Source organism: Eptatretus burgeri, chromosome 3, assembly GCF_056783735.1.
Source record: "Eptatretus burgeri isolate ZD-2024b chromosome 3, Ebu_testis_v1, whole genome shotgun sequence".
NCBI lineage: Eukaryota > Metazoa > Chordata > Myxini > Myxiniformes > Myxinidae > Eptatretus > Eptatretus burgeri.
This window is the reverse complement of record NC_140963.1, coordinates 11,091,409-11,112,093: the sequence shown is the minus strand read 5'-3', so window position 1 is coordinate 11,112,093 and position 20,685 is coordinate 11,091,409. Positions and strand designations below refer to the sequence as shown.

General features: G+C 43.7%; 1 protein-coding gene and 1 long non-coding RNA gene across 3 annotated transcripts in view; one reads left to right on the top strand and one right to left on the bottom strand.

Annotated features, from left to right (window-relative positions):
• Positions 1-20,685, bottom strand: part of LOC147029394 (corticotropin-releasing hormone receptor 2-like) — a 72,727-nt gene that overhangs the window by 22,391 nt on the left and 29,651 nt on the right. For both annotated transcript variants that reach the window (XM_085872433.1, XM_085872434.1), the window contains 4 exons: positions 11,419-11,522; positions 1,435-1,552; positions 1,085-1,238; positions 76-136 (listed from right to left, as the gene is read on the bottom strand). In XM_085872433.1, the coding sequence (XP_085728559.1) occupies positions 76-136; positions 1,085-1,238; positions 1,435-1,552; positions 11,419-11,522 (437 nt within the window). The remainder of the gene's footprint in view (positions 1-75; positions 137-1,084; positions 1,239-1,434; positions 1,553-11,418; positions 11,523-20,685) is intronic.
• On the top strand, positions 1,002-1,911 carry LOC147029395 (uncharacterized). The gene is made up of 2 exons (XR_015055889.1): positions 1,002-1,273; positions 1,474-1,911. It is a non-coding gene; the product is annotated as an uncharacterized LOC147029395 (long non-coding RNA).

The following is a 20,685-nucleotide window of genomic DNA, read 5'->3' as shown; positions in this document are numbered from 1 at the left end:
AAATGGGTTAGATAGATACGTAGCTTTGGGAAAGCACCTTTAAAGCTTTATCTATCAATTTGAACATGCACATACTTTTCATCTCTGTACTTGAGCTTGGCAAGGGCCCAGATAATACTGATGGGTGCAGGTATAACTGAAATCACAAAATGGTTCATAAATAATTCATTCCTTCAAATTCACAGAACAAAGAGAAGAACAGTCAAACAAGTGGCCATTCAAATAAAGCTCGATTAACTTTATACCCTTCCCAAGGTGTTGAGGACTGCCAAAGCATTTTCCTAGACAATAAAAGCTGGATGGTATCGCCTTGCCAGTGATCGTCGTCTGAGGAGGAATTGCCTGCTCTTTGCAAATAACACCATGGGACCTTTAACATCCACGAGCAACAGCCATTGTTGTAGACGAGTTCAGAGATTAAGATGTAGTCAGGTTAGGAATCAAACCCAGGCTGGGGAGCTGATAGGTGAGTGGATTTCCCATGAGCTTTCCTGCCATCTCAAATACTACATAATGCAAGTGATACACATTGCAGTACCATGTAAAGATAAAGCAAAATAGAACCAATCTCCATGCTCGTTCTATATAAATGCATGACAACAGAAACCTAACACCGATTGCACCAGTGTTAAATATTGTTTATGAATATAATCATTCATATTTTCAATCATTTCAGAAAATTAAAAAAAATGTTACACCTTTTCCAAATGCAAGATAGCTGACAATATTTTGCTACCCCAGGGAAATGTATCATATTGTGTGCACAAAATAAGTGCAATAAATGTATCCCTCCCCATGTTGTTTTGATACATTCAATCCTCCTCTCCTTCCATTATTTCCCTCTCTTCTCATCCTGGATCCTTTCTGTCCCCCAACACTCTTTTCTTTTCTCAAATCCCCTTCCTCACCTCTCCCCCCCACGCCCCCAACCTTAACCTTGACTTTTGCTCAATTCACCCATAGTCCTCAACATGTAAAATGTAAAAGGCCTTGATGCAAAAACGTCATCATATTATGTAGCTTCTCCCATTTGAAATTGAAACAGGCAGTCCACATTGTGTCAACGCGACCTTGCTTTTCTTACACCAGCCAATGCAAATGAAGAGCCACTTGTGAAGCTTGTTGGTGGAGTATGTCATGACAATGGCCGTGTGTAGATAGCATCCCTCTACAAACATCCAGAAGAAGTTTGTAACTTGAAAGTAGTTAAAGAGCGTGATAATCAAACGACACCATGGCTGCAGGATGAGCACAAACATGACAAGAAAGCCACGTGAATATTTTCTATATATTTTATTTATTTATTAATTCATTTTGCAATGTGTGGCTCCATTTATGGTCAATGAAATGAACAAGATAGATACATAAAATACTTGGAAACTGATGTTTATTTCGTTCAATATGTAAAGGGTCATAGCATTGCATACTCTCCACCTTGTTCTGATCCTGTGTTTTTGGGTCGATGAGCCGCAGCAGAAACCAAGTGAGGTTACGGAGGATAAATGTTGCCAAGAGATGCCAATGGATGGCATTCCTCAAACAGCGTATGCTCCTGGACACAAGTGAAATGAGGAACAACAATTGCATCTATTTCTTCCTGTTCACTCATGCTGAGTATTTCTGCTTTCTTGCTTGACACAGAAATGAGGAATTCATTGCTATAATGGCAAAAAAAAAACTACTTAATACTCTTGCCATCTCAGCCTCATCATCCACCAATTCTCCTGTGCTCTTCCTCAATGGACACACACTCCTATTAACCCTTTCTTTACCCCTTATGTAATTGAAGAATGTCTTGCTGTTTTGTTTAATATTTTTGGCAATGTCCTTTTCATGTTCCCTTTTGGCTTGCTGAGTTAATTTCTTAACTAGTCTTTGTTTCATCCTATATAGATGTCAATCATTCTCTCATCCTGTTGTTTTGTATTGAATGAATACCTTCTGCTCATTCTTAATTGCACCACATACCTCTCTGCTCAACCACCCTGATCTTTTTCTGCCTCTACCTTTACACCTCACTGGAATATACCTGCTCTGCACCTGACACATTTGCTCCTTGAAGGTTGCCCCTTTCTCCATTGCAGACCGCTCACTCATTAACTTTACACAACCGAACACTCCCAAATCACTTATCATTCTCTCAAAGTTTGCCTTTCTAAAATCCAACAGACTTACACCACTCTGCCAAACAACAATAGAGTTACGCTTACTACACTGTGGTTGCTTGATCTCAGATGCTCTGCCACCTCCACCTCCTCCACCATAATTTGGGATCACAACTTTAAAAGAGGTCGAACACAGCACTCCTCCCTCATGTGCTTTTCAACAAACTGGGTGAAAAAGCAATCCTCGACTAGGTCTAGAAAATCCTCATTTGCTCTGCTATTTCCCCATTGCTGGATCCAATCTATTCCGGTAAGTTAAAGTCCCCCATAATCAACACTCTTCCTTTATCAATGCCCTTCTGAATTCTTCACATATCCATCTTTCTTGCTCTTCCTTCACAACAGGATCCCAAAAAAAGCATCCTTCAAGTATCCTACTTTTCTTGCAATTTCTTAAATCTATCCAAACAGAATCCTCTTCAATAAATCCATCAATTACTTGTCTCTCTCAATACTATGTCAGACCCCGCTATTCACAGATTTGCTATTCGCGGACCCCACGTATTCGTGGTTTATAAAATATGACCTGCTTCCACATTTGCGGTTTTTCGTGGGCGAATTTTTTTTTCCCCATGAGCCGTACACATAACACAGTTCTAAAACGCATCTTCCACCAGCCATGCACAGAGCAACTGTACGTAAGCAAAAGCATATCCTCCACGCACCATGCACATGACCTGCTTCTACATTTGTGGCCCTGTGCTTCGCATTTTCACGGTTTTTCGCGTGTGCAAAAAAAAACATTTTCTATGAGCCGCATGCATGGCACAATTCTAAAATGTATCTCTCACCAGCCACGCTATAAGTGAGCTGCATGGCATGTCCCACCACTCACACGATAAACCGAGCTGTGCAGCATGTCCCACCACTCACACTGTAAAGACGCTTCACCGTATCTACCATATGCTACGTAAGATATCATCCCCTATGAGTCACACAATTAAAAAGCTTCACCGCATCTATTACCAGCTGCTGAAGATGTCAACTCCCTCGCGAGTTACACAATTAAAAAGCTTCAACGCGTCCACCACCAGCTGTGTAAAACGTTCTCACCCATGAGTTACACAACTAAATATATTTACCTGCTGGTGGAGATATCACCCCCCCCCCCCTGTGAGTTACACAATTAAAAAACTTCACCGCATCTATCGCCAGCTGTGTAAAACATAAGCACCCACCAAAAACCCCCACAAATAATGTGCAGACTACTCACCCCTCCAACAGCGACCCACAATTCATGCATGACTACTTATATGCAGTATGTCCTGGGTCTTAATCATTCTTCTCATCCTGCTGCCTTGACTGGTGTTTTGCCTCTCGCTCCGCTCATTTATCAAACATGGCTCCCAAGCACAAGACCAGTGCTGGAGATGTGTCAACTGCCAAGAAGCAGAAGAGCCTGAGCGTCAAAGTGGAGCTGCTGGACTGGCTGTCGAGAGGGCACAGTGTGGCATCTGTGGGCAGACCGTATGGAATAAATGAATCCACCGTTCGCTAAATATGGAAGAACGAGAAGGCGATCTGAGAAAGTGTTGTAGCGAGTGTTGTACCGAGCACTGAAGTGGTCACCCACGTCCAGGATGTCCAGATAGAAAGGATGGAGAAGGCTCTCAGTGCATGTTTGGAGGACAATGCACAGAAGAACATGCTTTTAAGTGGACCTCTCATTCGTGCAAAGGCTATGCGTATATACGCACATCTGGCTGGACCGGGTGGCGCCAGCATGAGAGACATGAGTATAAGCGACCCCAGTCCATTCAAAGTGAGCAGAGGATGGTTTGACCGCTTCAAAAAGCACCACAGTCTCTGCAATGTCAAACTGTCAGGGGAGCATGCCTCTGCGGACCATGAGACGACTGAAACGTTTCCTGCTCAACTTGTGCAGCTCATCCAGGAGAATGGGTACCTGCCAGAGCAGGTGTTCAATGCTAACGAGACCAGCCTGTTTTGAAAAAGATACCAACGCAAACTTTTATCTTGAAGCACGAGGGTACAGCATCGGGATACAAGGCTGCAAAGGACTGGGTATGTCTTCTCCTCTGCACAAATGCAAAAGGGGACTGTATGACAAAACCCATGATGCTGTACGTTCCCTGAACCCACGTGCTCTCAAGGGCAAGAACAAGCACATGCTGCCCATGTTTTGGAGGGCCAACAGGAAGGTGTGGGTGATGGCAGCAATTTTCTTGGACTGGTTCCATAACTGTTTCGTCCCTCAGGTAGAGAGGTACCTGGTGGAACAAAACCTTGGTTTCAAGGTTCTCCTGCTCATCCACAATGCTCCTGGCCACCCTGGGGACCTGAATATGGCTCACTCGAACATAGAGGTGATCTTCCTTCCGCCCAACACCATCTTCCTGATCCACCGACTCGACCAAGGGGTAATCTCCACATTCAAAACCTATTATACCCACCACACCTTTCGCCGCATTTTGTATGTGATAGACTCTGACCCAGAGCTCACCGTCGGGTAGTGTTGGAAGGAGTTTAACATAGCCCACTGTGTCGGCGCAATCAAAGAGTCAATGGACGAGGTGAGAGCTTCCACCACCAATGCCTGCTGGCCCAACCTGTAGCCAAAGGCAGTGAGGAACCTTGCAGGCTTTCCTGACAACTTAGAGGAGAGGCATGACATTGTCAAGTTGGCATGGCAGTTGGGAGGGGAATGCTTTGACGACATGGAGCCTGAGCACTTGGATGATTGTATTACCTCGCATGTTGTGGAGATCACTGAGGAGGAGTTGGCCGCCATTACCAAGGTTTTCTGAGGAGGAGAAGGAAGCGGGCAGTGATGAGGATTAGGTGGCGAGGTCCAACCTCACGGTCAAGTTCCTGGGTGAGATGCTGCAGGACATGCGGTCAATGACCGAGAGGTTGCATTACACCAATCCATGGTCATGGAGCGTTTCCTCAAGTTCAGGAGGCGGGTTGAATTATGTGATGCTCCCATCCAAGGAACAACATCGAAATCTGCGGCAATCTGCCAGGCAGCTCTCGATCACAGTATTTTCTGCCATGGTCCCTCCACCTCAGGAGCAACAGCAACGTAATCACGTGCATTCGTGGATGAAAACAATTTACACTTAAAAAGTTTCCCTGAACAATCAGGAACTGCCGGGAACCTATCCCCCTTTTTCCATTGAAACAATGCGGGACATTCGTGGTATCGACCTTCACAGTTTCACCATTTGTGGTATTTTTCACAGGTCTTGAACTGCCAGGAACCTATCTCCCCTTTTTCCATTGAAACAATGCCCCGACATTCGCGGATTCAACATCCGCGGCATTTTCCAGGGACATATCGTATCCCCAGCAAATAGCAGGGTTCAACAGTACTGTCTTTCGCTCAGATTGGCATACCTCCTCCCTTTTCCTCTTTACTATCATACCTCTAAAACCCTATAGCCTTGAATTACATTCCTCCAGTTGGATTATTCACTAAACCATGTCTCACTCACAGCAATTCTGTCTTTCTCCTCACCAACCATCATAGCTTTCAACTCTTCCACTTTTCCATTGAAGCCCCCGACAATGAAGTCATATACAACACAATTGAAGTCCTATAGGTTGATGTGACATACAACAATGTCAATCTTTCCCTTCGATGAGCTACCACCTGCTGCCCCAACACTCCAACCACATACTCAGTCTCTAGTAAAAAAAAGTCCTAATTTGTGACTCAAGAACTGCCACAAGTCTTGCCGTCCCCCTTCTATTGAGCACCCTAACACCTGACCGCATACACTCACGATGACCATGCAGGGATCTCCACATATTCACCAACTAAAACCCCTCTCCCTGCACCACCCCTCCAACCCCTGGCTAACATCCATCGCTCTTTTGCAGAAATATGCACCGACTCCCACTCTTGGTAGAATCCCTGAAAGAAAAAATCACTTAAAATCCCAAATCCTTCAACTGTTTTTTCAAAAACTCAAAAACCTCTTTAAATGTTCTGAACAGACACTCCCAACATCGTTTCCCCCAGCATGCACCACCACTAATGTTCCTGATCCGCAACTTGACAAAACATCACCCAACATCCCATCAATGTCCCGCACCCCCAACTCTCTAAAAAAAACACAAAACTCTTTCATATTCTTGTGACAAAACGGATAGTCCACATATTCATTACCCTCATCAATGACTAAAACTATCTCCCTGGTCACCATCCCTCCACTGCCCAGCTGAAACCCACCATCACGTACACATGCACCACCACCCCCATCATCTACATTACCATCCTTGTGCACACTCACAGCACTCCCATTACTTCTTGCACCTGCAGCAGTCCCAACACCGACCACACCAACTTAAACCCCAACACAATCACCCCCATTGAACCCCCCCAACCATAGCACACACAAATCCACAGCCCACCACCCTAACTTCAACCACACTCATCACACTCAGTCTATCGCCCACCCCTCTGCCCCTCCAATGCCAGCAATGATCTCAGTCATCCCATCGTTGCCCGCATCCTCCACCCCACCCATGCTACCCACACCCTTTGGTAGAGAAAATCCGTTCCTCAAAGTATATCCCCTTTTATCCAGTAGGCTCCCAAATGGCACCCACACAGCAGCTCTAACATAGCCCCAATGGCACTCGCACCCACTGCACCCACACCTCCACCACTGAGTGCAGTCATAGACCCACCTAACAAACACAACCAACTCCCTTCAACTAATCCCCCACCCTCTGATAAATCCAGAAAATATGTTAACCCTTTCCTCATTTTTCAATGAAACCGCTTTTAAATGAGTCACCTCCAAAGTATATCTCACAGGAAATACTTCCCACAGTCTCCACCAACCCGAACATCGCCCACATACAACATTCAACACACTGTTTATAAGTGGTTGTGGATTTGTGCCCCATGTTTTGACCACCCCCCCCTCACCACCCCTCCCTGGTGCCACCACATACAGTGGGACAATGACCACTACGTCTCACAGTCTTGACAATCGAGCGACCCATCTCTCTGACGTCATCCCACAAGAATCCCCTGTTATGAGATCTACTTCCTCCTCACCTGTCTTCCAGTGGAGGCCAATGTGCTCACCTCTGTGATGCTCACCTCCTCCCCTGAACCACACCATCCATCAATGCCACATCCATCCACATGGCTGACCCCCCTACCACATGGCCTCCCTCCTTGGGTGCACCCACCACCCCAAGTAGGCCACTCAGAGCCATCAGTAGAGGGAACTTCACTATGCCCAATGGAACAAGAGCCAGATCACCGCACCGGTAGACTATCGGAGAAGACACTGAGTTTGGACCCACTGTTGGGCCCCAAGGGAATCCCCATTGAAACAACAGCTGCGCAGAGACCGGACCAGTGGCAAATGTGCCACTGGCTCTCCCTTCCAAGCCTGGCATTAGCAAGCCAACTCGTCACCTCTAACTTTTCACCGAGACTCAGGAGGTTAAGTTAGGTTCGGTATGGGAGCATGCGCCGGAGAATTGTATCACTGCGTCCACTCTCCGTCAGTACTCCAGGGGCCTCCGTCTGGTTATCCCCCAGGCAGATGCCTGGCCCATCGCCATCTCCTTGAGATGCCAATTAACCTGCTGCAACCACGAGGCACATGGTTGGCCCATTGGTCTCCTCCACTCACGAGACTCACTTGCTGAGAAAATCTCGTGAGCAGGATCAGTCTCAGTAAAACGAGCCACATGTCCATACAGCCGCAGCTGACGCTCACGGACTATGCAGGTAACAAATCGCATTTGAGTCTCTCTCAGCAACCGCTCATTGAACACAAAGTCCGACCAGTGATAGCCAAGGATTATCCGAAGAGAACTGGTACCGAAGGAGTTTAGTCTCCATCTGAGATCCCTGCTCAGAGTCCAAGACTCACATCCGTAGAGCAAGACTGAAAGCACCAAGGACCTGAAGACTCCGACTTTCGTTCTCCTGCACAGGTACCGACAGTGCCACACCCCATGATCCAGTGAATCCATGACTCCCCAAGCCTGACCCTGATGTCTATTGATTTCCAGCGCACAACCTGCGGAGACATGATTATCCTGCCAAAGTAAATGAATCCCTCTGTGACATCAACATCCTCACCACAAGCAAGTACAGACAAGATGGCAGCATCCAAGATGCCGTTGAAAGTCTGGATCTTTGTCTTGTCCCAGGAAGCCCATAATCCCAGCAGCTCCGATTCCTCATTCAGTGCCTCGAGGGCCCCTACAAGGACACCCCAACACTTAGTAGAGTGGCTTTATTTTCCCATGAATGTTCTTTCGCAAATGCTTCTACCTTCGTAAATTCTCTGGATCCCTTATTGGCCTTCACGGCCATCATGATATTGAAGGGATACAATTTGTCATCCACCAAATGGTCAAATTGGTTCATCATGGCACAGCCGAAGCCCTCTTACAATTTTCCCTGCGTGATGCCTCCCTAAAATGCCGAGTTGCGCACGGATTCCATGCGTTTGACAGGTGCAGCACTTATACGGTGGAATGCAAGATGGTGGCCATCCTCCATAAAGTACGATTGCCTATAGTTTCACACATGACGTGCTGGTCACACTCCTCCCACACAAGGCAGACCACAAATGGAGTAGCTCTGACACATAAAACCACACACCAGGGCACTGGACCCAAACAGCCTCCTCTCCCCAATGCAACAGCCTGCAGCTTGGTCACGATGCAAGTTTATGACAGTACATTGCACTGTGATATTATGACATCACAGTTTATGACAGTACATTGCACAGTCGGGTACAACACACAATGAAAATCGGCCATCCACCATCTTCCGTCTTCTGTTCAGGTACTCACCATATCCATGAGACATAAAATATAACACATTCTCATTGATGGTCAGTCAGCCCTTTCCCTCTTTGAATCTAGATTACAACTGAATAAGTTCTGTACATACTTCTAAAGCCTGTTCTGCTTTGAAATGTGGAAAAATCATGCAAATGCATGAGGTGTGGGTTCATTTAAAGTTTGAGTGTAACATTTCAATACATTTCTTGTCAAATGCTGGAGTATTGGGGTCTTGGTTAGCACCATCAAACTGATTTATTTTTGCTTCTTGTAAACTTATGTACCATATGTGCTTCTTATATGTCCATTAGTTTCATTAACCTGAAGTTGTTTGTTGTTTCAGAGTATAGAAGTTTGCCAAATCACAAATTTCTGGATCAGACTAAAATTGAGTGTTGAGTTATCATCGATTCTTCATTAAAAAAATAGGACCGCACATCTTGAAGCTCAGCTGGATCAGGAGCAACAGTCACTCACCCCACCCCCCCCCCGCCTCCCACCGTAGACCTCCTTAGACCCTGATTTTTTTCATGCCATGAACAAACTTTGGTATGCGACCGGTGATGAAGGTTGTGGTCAAGTTTCATCAAAATTATGTGTGTCGTTTCGGAGAAGAGAACAAGTACCCATTTAGGGGGGGGGCTTAAACCCCCTGCAGACCCTTTTAGACCCTGATTTTTTAATGCCGTGAACAAACTTTGATATATTACGGGTGATGAAGGTTGTGGTCAAGTTTGATCAAAATTGTGTGTGTCGTTTCGGAAAAGCGAGCAAGTACCTATTTTGGGGGGCTTAAACCCCCTGCAGACCCTCTTAGACCCTGATTTTTTTTTCTTATGCCGTGAACAAACTTTGTTACATCATGGGTGTTGAAGGTTGTGGTCAAGTTTCATCAAAATAGTGTGTCATTTCGGAGAAGAGAGCAAGTCCCTATTTTGGGGGGCTCAATCCACCTGCAGACCTCGTTAGACCCTGATTTTTTTTATGCCATGAACAAACTTTTGGTACATCATGGGTGATGAAGGTTGTGGTCAAGTTTCATCAAAATTATGTGTGTCGTTTAGGAGAAGAGAGCAAGTACCGATTTTGGGGGGGCTCAATCCACCTGCAGACCCCCTTCGACTCTGTTTTTTTTATGCCGTGAACAAACTTTGTTACATCACGGGTGATGAAGGTTGTGGTCAAGTTTCATCAAAATCATGTGTGTCGTTTCAGAGAAGAGAGCAAGTATCTATTTTGGGGATCAAAAACCTCCCTGTCGACCCACTTAATGAGCGCAGATGTTGATGCGGTTAATATACCTTCGTTAGGCATCAGATATGAAGCTTGTGGCCAAGTTTCATCAAAATCGTTTGTTTGGTTCAAGCAATAAGGACTAAAGTGTTTACGGACTCACTGAGTGACTTACTCACCTACGGACACTGCTCGATTGCCCAAGCTCACCGACTAAAGTCCAAGTGAGCTAAAAATGGGGCGAGCTCCAAAAAACCCAATCCACAACAATTATGATGATAAAAAATAATAATTGTGGCTGTTTATGATGAACTGATACAATAGTGGTTGATCCATGGTAGCTGACCTTAATATTCTGCAGTAGCGAAATGGAGAGCTGACCTAAGTATAGAAGTGAATCACTTGAAGATAACCCAATATCAAGATGGCTTTAAGATGCAACCAACCCACAAACTGTTGCCCATGAAAAAGCATTAATCATGATGGTCTGCATGTTAAGGTCTTCAAAATATCCATAACACTTGGAATTTAATCGAAGCAGCCCATTCCACGATCAACCATGAACATTTTAGCATATCCAAAGTCGAAATCCTCATAATCAACAGCAATGGCGACTATCCTGGCACGACCATTTTAAGTGTTCAATGCAGATCCAGCTGGCGGTCGCTCATCTGGTATTTGGTGGCAATACATGCTGTCACCACTGGGAGCATGAAAACAAATTGGAATCCAGGCAGTGGAAGCACAAGAGTTCACTGCCCCTCGAGAAATTTTTCACCCAACCATCAGCCAGTAAGATCAGGGTCACTTTTTTAGATTGAAAGATTCCTGCTGATTCATGATATGGCTCATAAAAGTGCAACCACAGTGGAATATGGTACCGGCTACATGCAGAAATTGTGGCTGGCCATCAAGGATATAGGCATAGGGATGTTGACTACAGTTGTGTTCCTCCTTCATAGTAATACACCTGTGCAAAAGACTTACATATATTGCAAAAAACACAATGTGTGACTGTGCCGAAGAGCAGCTGGGTCAACCCGATAGAACATGATCCTAGCCCACATCGATTTTTTTGTTTGTGGCCGTCGATGGTATACAGCGAACTGACGTAACCTTGGTGTATTGTATCTCATTTCCGTTGAGAATTGGGAATTATTTAAGGCTGTTGAGATAAGTAGATCAGTGAGGCATGACACTAGAATGCTGATGTTTTTAAAACCCATACCGTAAGCACCAGAAGATTAAGAAGGCTGTCATCAGTGTCATGAGGGAGATGCAGTGACCCAAATAGTTGATGATGAGTGCAACCTTGTCATGGTAGCTGACTTTCTGAGAAGGAAACAACAACAAAATGTTTGGCCTTGAATCATCACCTTGATTTTCGTTGTTTAGGGTTAAGTTGCCAGACCACATTTTTGTATTGGCAGTAACTACCATCAGGTACATTCTTTCTGTTTGATCAAGAGAATATGAAAATTTGAAATCAAACACTTCTCACCAAATAAAGCCAATACTTAAACGCTTGCATAACAACACTTGTTACTAAGTATAACCTCTCGGTATTCCCATTTGCTACCTATAAATACTAAATCTTTCCTGTTCTGATTTGGATACCTGCCAGTTTGAATGTAACATTATCTTTTAAGAAACCACAACTCATAATACAGGTGAGATTTTTAACCCTTTCACATGCATGTCCAACTGCAGCAAAAAGAACAAATCTAAGTGCTAATTAATAGAACCATTTCCTGAATTATGAAAAATAACCGTTGCTTATAAATAATACCATTATATGTACAGTATTGTAACTGAAATCAAAAGAAAATTTGCAAGAAATCAGTATTGTAACGCTATCAAAAGATTAAATCATGTACACTATGTCTATGAATGCCAAGCAATTATTTTTGTTGAATTCTGAAAAATGCAAGCATACCCAGGAATTATGTGTAATATGTACATACCTCAGTAAAGCATATATATATATATATATATATATATATATATATATATATATATATATATATATATATTTATAATGGAATCTGATACTTTATAGAACTTCGGGATGTTCACAAGTCAAGGAAAGTTTCTAGGCAAGAACAAATCCTGGACAGACAGCTACCCAATCACAGGATACAGCCACTCTAACAGTCCATAGAGCATAAAATACATATCTGGTGGTGAATATCTCAGGGATAGCATACTCTCCTTTGAGGTGTCTAGTCTGGCATTGATTCATGACCCAACTATCAACTGTCATAATGGTACTTTGTCGGCAGGGCATTGGATTAGTGAAGGTGGCATCCTTTGGAGAGACTTTAATCCGGATATCCATCCTGACAGCATTTGCAGTTGGATGTGAAAGATCCCACTGTGCCTGTTGAAAACAGGAGGCCATTTTCTGCTGACACTCTATTCAAATACCAAATTCCTGCTTGCACCTGTGGTGAAGTAGCCATCTGTCCAGGAAAGGTTCTCAGCCAGAGGAATTGCTTTGGCAGAAGTTGTGCTCTCGAAGCAGTGTGGTTGTGGATGTGAGTAGTGAAGAGTAAGCTTGAAAAAAAATGTTTGGAAATGTACTCTGCCATATGTCTCACATTCGTTTAAAACATAGGAATGCAATAATCATGGAGAATAGAGAAACACAGTAAATACAGTAATTTCAAAAATGACAAAACAATTTTCCAGAAACAGAAAGTAAATCTTAAAACAATAAAAAAGTGAAGAAAAAAAAAGCAAAAGATTAATGTGGTGAGGAATTATGTGTCCACAGAAAATTCTGCTCATGGGTGGATTAAACCCATTCAGAAGAGCTTCATGAAGGATCTGCAAGCATCTCACAATTAGAAAGGAGGAAAATGGTTTCACTCTGGCTGCAAACCATTAAACCGGCTGATGCATTGGTATCAAAACAAATGTGTTGCAATGTCATATTATGTTTCACTGTCTTTTCTTAATAGACGAGGTGAAGCCTGAAGCCCCAGCATGATTCTTGCAGATGTAATAAGGTGTTGCGACAGAAAGCTGCAAAATGATCCAAACAGACAAAGCCATCGCACGCAACCAAGCCAATGTGGTTCATGCGAGCTACAAAAGCAAAGTAACCAGTGATTTAAAACAACAGTTGAGAAACACAAAGCATTTTAAAACATCTCGACATGGAAAAAAAAAAAACTTCATCTGTTGGACAAACCATGTGAGATGCTGTATTTTCAGACTGAGGATTGCTTAGTCTGAAGGAAATATATTTAATGAAAATGACATTACAAGGTGCAGGACAAATGATCTGACCTCCAAAAATATGTTTGGGTTTCAACTTTTATGAAATTTACAACATTGTTTCATGCTGCCAAAATATCAGTTCGAAACTGCTTTTCGAAGAACCATGAAAGAAGTAGATTCAAGTAATGTCAGTATTTATATTTAAAACCAAGAAGCGACTTTCAAAATGATGTATGAATTCCAACAAGACTTTTTGCACATGCGCTGTGTGTGCGTTTTCAGTGACTCCGTTCTGCTAGCTCGGCACTTTTAACCAGCTGTTACTGGCATGAAAGCTGCAATTTAAATCGCCTTTCTTAAGATAATGTTCAATATTTGGACGAAAGTGGCAATTTCGAAATGGTTATCAACAATTGTTCCGTTCCTGAATGCAAATCGGAAATATAGCACATACGATTAATATCCCAGGATGAGAGTGGTCGAGTTCCTATAATTTCCTGTTAATACAAAGTGAGCGGCGGTAATGAATATCACACACACACACACACACACACACACACACACACACACACACACACACACACACACACACACACACACACACACACACACACACACACACACACACACACACACACTTCTTCTTTCACGAATAGATTAAAAAAATCTCATATAAATGCACCTCCTGACTGTTATGGTGAGTATCCCCACTGATTATGTCTCACACTGTAAAACCGCATAATCTGCACAGAACAACGGGCTGTCTGCCACCCCCAGATGATTGTTCCTGCCAACACCAGAAGGCACGTGATGTGCTCGGCAGGCAAATCGATCACCACGCTTGCCATATTCACACAATAAATCACCACGCCTGCCATATTCACACAAGGTAATCCTACAAGGTTCAATGTACACTCACTGACAGCGATGGTCGAAGGTTTAGGTAGAACATGCCCGTCTATGAATGTTCAGGCCTTGTACCGATCCACACAGCCTCGGGAGTTTGCAGTACGGAGAGTGACAAGCTATCAGCTTTTTGGACGAGTTCAGAAAGTTCAACAACTCGTTCATTGTGCAGAGGCACACTCCTTTCTCACATGTACGTTTCCAAGCGTTTTGCGCTCCTTTTAGAAGTTTTGTGAGCCATTTTCGGAAACAATCCTTATCACGCACACATACAGTACATTCGGCTGCCCTTATAATGCTTGTTGCTAGGAGGTTTCTGTGCATGCAAACCGAGGATTCTGGGGTCCATTACGTCATATTTGAAAGTTGCAGATGACCTCAAACAAAGTGAAACAAAGCATTATTTCAAAAACTGGATTTTTTTGGTCCTGATAGTTATCTAATTTTTCACTTTGGATCCTAATGACAAACAAAAATTATTTTTCATAACAGCAGAGAATGTTAAGGATAATATATTTATTTGAAGAAGTATACCAAGACAGTGGTACCAAGCTGGGGTGGGTGACAGTTCCACATACTGGTTGGGTGAGGCCACCCTGTCCCTCCCATTTATCTCAATGTGTGAGTGTCTTTTGGGTACCCTGTCGTGTTTTCCAGTAGGTAAGGAGTAGGTTAAGCTAAGTCTGTGACTTGTACATTTTCTTTTCTTTTTGTAAATACCCACATTGATTGCCTTTTATTTCATTTCCCCTTTTACTGCCCCGGTTGGCCTTAGACTCCATTAAAGCCTTTGAGTTTCCTTCTCCCCCCCCACCCCTTTTCCCCACATTGCTTGTTGTAAATAAATAATTCTTCTTAAATTATATTTCCAATCTGTCCATGGTTGTCCTTTCTTCCATTGGTCCAGCAATGTCCGTACGTAAATTAGCCGGGAGATTATAATTCCCCAACAGATTGGCTCTCACACCAGTCTGATGTTGTGCCAGTGGAAAGCTCGGCCGCCTTAATCAAGATCCAATACAGGTAAAAGTCGCACAACTGCCGGAGACTGTGTGTATAAACGACGAATGTGGTCATCATTGGTTAGAAATTTATTGGTATGCCAGCCTGATGAGGGCAAATTAGCCCAAAATCCAGATCGCTGGTTCCGTTTAATGTTTAACTGATGATGACCGTATAATCTTTGTCTGTTTGGCAGAGTCATCGAGCCGCCTGTCATCCTTCCGAGGTCGGCAAAATGAGATGCCAGTATGCTGGTATTCTGTGTCGGAGTGGTATGCTGACAGTATGCTGGCAGCACCAACGCAATGCACAGATTATGGTCCCAATGGATGGATGGATGGATAAATGGAGGAGACACCCACACACTGCCTTTTATTAGTATAGCTAGTCTGTCTCTGTCTGTTTGTTTGTGTGTCTGTCTGTCTGTCTGTCTGTCTGTCTGTCTGTCTGTCTGTCTGTCTGTCTGTCTGTCTGTCTCTCTCTCTCTCTCTCTCTCTCTCTCTCTCTCTCTCTCTCTCTCTCTCTCTCTCTCTCTCTCTCTCTCTCTCTCTCTCTCTCTCTCCCTCTCTCTCTCTCTCTCTCTCTCTCTCTCTCTCTCTCTCTCTCTCTCTCTCTCTCTCTCTCTCTCTCTCTCTCTCTCTCTCTCTCTCTCTCTCTCTCTCTCTCTCTCTCTCTCTCTCTCTCTGTCCATTCAGGGCAGAGCTTCAAAATCAAATTGCTGCCATTTTGTTTACTCTGTATGGGTGTAAAGGAACTGTGGCAAGTTGCCTGCATTGGTGTTGTGATTGTGTGAGTGGGTCTGTACATGGATATTTGGAGAGATAGTGTTTTCTCAGAAGAAGGTGAGTGGTGTGTTTGTGGGATCTCGTGTTTTGATCTTATGAAAGTTAAAAACTTCTGCGTGGTTTCCGCCGTCTGCCACGAAGGCCGTGAGAGGTTTTCACAAATAAATGGGTCTAAATTATTTTTTTCAAGGAAATGAAGCATTTCATTGCATGCCTGCATTTTGTGAAACCCTTTACTGTGGAACAGCTTGTCAGATTGACACGAAATTCTCACCATAGATGCGACGACGCATGTAGAATGTTTAAATGATACAGTAACTATGACATCATAGATCACATGGTTTGGCAGCCATATTGGATTTACCCAAAAATCTTAAAGAATCTTCTTCTCCAGAATGATGACACAGTTCGAGGGGAAACTTCACACACATGTTGCCCAAGCCTTGGGGATACCGGGTTGTTCATGAATAATTGAAAGATCACATGGTTTTGCAACCATATTGGATTGAAGAAAAATATATTTTTTTAATTCTCTCTCTTGAACCGCTGCATCAATCGATGTGAAACTTCAAAATTATGATCTGGTAGTGATGGGGAATATGTATGTTTTAAATTTCTACCAGATCAGACACATGGTCTGGCATCCATAATTATTTAATTTTTTAAAAAATTTGCTTTCTTTTTGATTTTTTTTTTTTTTTTAGAATAAGGCTCACTTGGCTGCAACTGGATGGGTTTGACGGTAAAGGAATCGCAGCTGAAACCTGAATCCAATCCAGGTTCCTCCCTGATGACTTCATCTTTGCTTTTTGCTTGTTCAGGTTCCTTCTGATTACTCCAAATGAATTACCTATTTTATTTGGTCTTCCATTTGATTTGAATTTAATTTTTTCAAATTGCAAAATTTGCCGCCAGAAGAGTTAGCTCACACCAAGTCATTCTGAAGACTGCACGGCGTAAGTATTCCATGAATACCATCTAGTTTTTCATATTTCCAGAGTATATGTAAAGAGTTTATTTAAGGCAAGTCAACTCTTTTCCAACTATACAACTGAGCAACACTTCGAAAAACGTTGTTCATGGTATATTTAATGTGTGGACTAACGATGGAATACAATATTTATTAATAACGTTTGGTTTTAAGAAATTTTTAACTTGGAAAGGGAAGTGTATTCGATCATTTCAAGTTTAAAAATTAACGACAGAAGGCAGGTTAGGAGTGCAGTGTGTTACCTGTGCAAAGGTTGATTGCTTTCATGAAATGGTCTGAATGCTGAAACATAATCGTATGTGTTTGGTGAGGGGGGGAGGAGGGGATGGGTGACAGAAGGAAGTCAGTCAAGGCAGGTTCAGTGTGCAGTGTTTACTCTTCAGTCCTGTATCGTCCTTGTGAAGTATGTCAAACATAATAGCTTTCTATAAATACAAAAATTGCCAAATTATTAGCGACACTTAAGTGCATCATTCATCTGCAAAGGTTGGTTGCTTTCATGAAATGGTCTGAGTACTGTAATACTGTAACACAATCATATGCGTTTGGTGAGGAGGGTGAGAACTTTTGAGAACTTGGGTTTGACTGGGGGAAGATGACTTTTGAGTCCTTGGGTTTTGCATTCTAATCAAGCAACAGCTTTGGCAAGCACACAGCCAGACAATAGTAAATTCACATGACATTTAACTGTTCTTTGCATAATATTGTTTAAGTGATATTTTATATTACACAAATTGTCCGCAGGTGCCTGCTAGTATAATAATAACAATAATAATAATACGCTTGCCAGTCTGTCCCGCTGCCACATATTGTGAAATTATGGAATCTCACAAGATTGTTTTGTCATTATTTAATTTTAACGTTGTGTGTGTGTGTGTGTGTGTGTGTGTGTGTGTGTGTGTGTGTGTGTGTGTGTGTGTGTGTGTGTGTGTGTGTGTGTGTGTGTGTGTGTGTGTGTGTGTCTGCACACTTGATGGATGTGGTAAAGGTTGTAACCAAGCTGTGTCTGCCAGAGTTCAGGAAGTAGTGCAGGATAGGGATGTTTGGAGAATTCTGATCATGAGAATATCAATGTGTATATATATATATATATATATATATATATATATATATGAATATATATATATACATATATATATATATATATATATGAATATATATATATATATATATATATATATATATATATGTGTGTATATATATATATATATATATATATATATATATATATATATATATATATATATATATATATATATATATATATATATTGCTACGGTTGTGGAAATTCACAGAATGCCATAAAGGTATCCCAGAGATCAGTTATGTTGATAAGTCTGTGTTCAGATAGATTTCCCCACCGAGGTCGAGAGGGCTGTGATCTTTGAGGTAGTATTTTTCTTTTGCTGTTGTTATTTTGGACCAACCACATTGCATTAGGTGTCATTTCCATGGTCTCTCTTTATGCTCCGACTGAGGCGAGTGATCTCACCGTGAAGGACACATTCTACGCCAAGATCGAGTCTGTGGTTGATCAGTGCCCCAGACGAGATACACTTCTAGTCTTGGGGGATTTCAATGCATTGACTGGAACTGAGAGGGATGGTTATGAAGTGTGTGTTGGTCCCCATGGGTCAGGAACTATGAACCAGACTAGCACTAAGTTCCTTGACTTTGCAAGAAGTCATGGACTTAGGGTGGCTGGTTCATGGTTTCAGCGCCCACAAGCTCATCGCTGGACTTGGTATTCCAATGCTGGCGGTGTGGCAAAGGAGATTGACCATGTCCTCATTAACGGTCGTTGGAGGATGATCCAGAACTGCAGGGTCTACCAGAGTGCTCAGTTCCTCAATACTGACCACAGGCTTGTTGTAGCAACTCTAAAGCTGCACCTTAAATCCTGGAGAATGGTACCATCCCAGCCTCGGCTGGATGTTGGCAAGTTCAGGGATGAGAGAGTAGCTGAGGAGTTTGCGAACAGGCTGAGTGGACACTTGGGGGGTCTGGGTGCTTTGGGGGGTCCTGACGAGTTGTGGAGCGCCTTCAAGACCACCGTCCTTGATGTTGCCGGTGGATGCCTTGGAGCTCACCGCAGGGCAAAGAAGAATTTTGTCTCTCAAGGGACACTGGATACCATTGACCAGAGTCGCAGGGCCAGGCTGAATGGCAGAGCTAAGCTGTTCAGGGAGCTGAGGCGTAAAACTGTACGTTCACTGAGGGTGGACAAGGAGGCCTATGTGCGAGGAATCTGTGAGGGGGTAGAGCATCACCTGTGGACAGGTGATTCTCGTCCCGCTTACAGGGGAATTCGCACATTGCGTTCATCCAAGCCCATCCCTCAGAGCACTGCAGTTCGAGCAGAGAGTGGTAGGCTCTTGACAGAGGAGTCTGAAGTGAAGGCCCGCTGGGCCGGTTACTTTGAGCGGTTGTACCAGGCTGATCCCCCAACTGTCGAGTTGGACGTCAAGGGTGTTACAATCCCTGTTGCTGACCCTCGAATCAACTGTGGTCTACCTTCGCTTGTAGAAACATGGGCTGCGGTGCACCAGTTGAAATGGGGCAAAGCTCCAGGGATTTGTGGCATCCATGCTGAACTTCTCAAGGCTGGTGGAAATGCTGCACTCATGTCGTTGCATGCAGTTTTGTGCTCTGCCTGGAACACAGGCATCATCCCAACTGACTGGAAGAGGGGCCTTGTTGTCCCTCTCTGGAAAGGGAAGGGTGATCGCCAAGACTGCAACAACTACTGAGGGGTGACGCTGCTCTCAGTGCCGGGCAAGGTCTTTGCTCGGATAATTCTTGATAGGGTTCGCCACCATCTGCTTGAGCACCAGCGTCCAGAGCAGTCAGGCTTTACACCAAAGAGGTCAACGATTGACCGTATCCTTGCACTTCGTGTCCTCACCGAACACAGACGAGAGTTTTGGCAGGGGCTGCTCGCAGCCTATGTTGATCTCTGTAAAGCGTTCAATTCAGTGAATCGGGATGTCCTCTGGAGGATTCTTGGTCTTCGTGGGGTGCCACCGAAACTGATCGATCTGATGTCTGAACTCTACTCTGGTACTGAGAGTGCTGTGAAGTGTGGTGGTACCATCTCTGACTTATTTCCAGTTGTTATTGGAGTTCGTCAGGGATGTGTACTTGCCCCCACACTTTTCAGCACTTGTATGGACTGGATTTTAGGGAGGATGTCGGAGAGATCAAGCTGCGGTGCATCATTTGGGAATGTCAAGATCTCGGACCTTGATTTTGCAGTTGATGCAGTCATCTTTGCGGAGACTTTAGACATCATTTTGGGGGCCCTCGAGGTGCTGAATGAGGAGTCGGAGCCGTTGGGATTACGGGTTTCTTGGGTCAAAACTAAGATCCAGGCTTTCGGTGACATCTTGGATGCTGCTGTCCTATCTGTGTCTGTTTGTGGTGAGGATGTTGAGGTCGTGGAGAGATTCACTTACCTTGGCAGTGACATTCATGTCTCTGCTGGCTCTGAGTCAGAGGTCAATAGACGTCTGGGTCGGGCCTGGGGAGTCATGGATTCACTGGATCATGGGGTGTGGCGCTGCCGGTACCTGTGCGGGAGGACGAA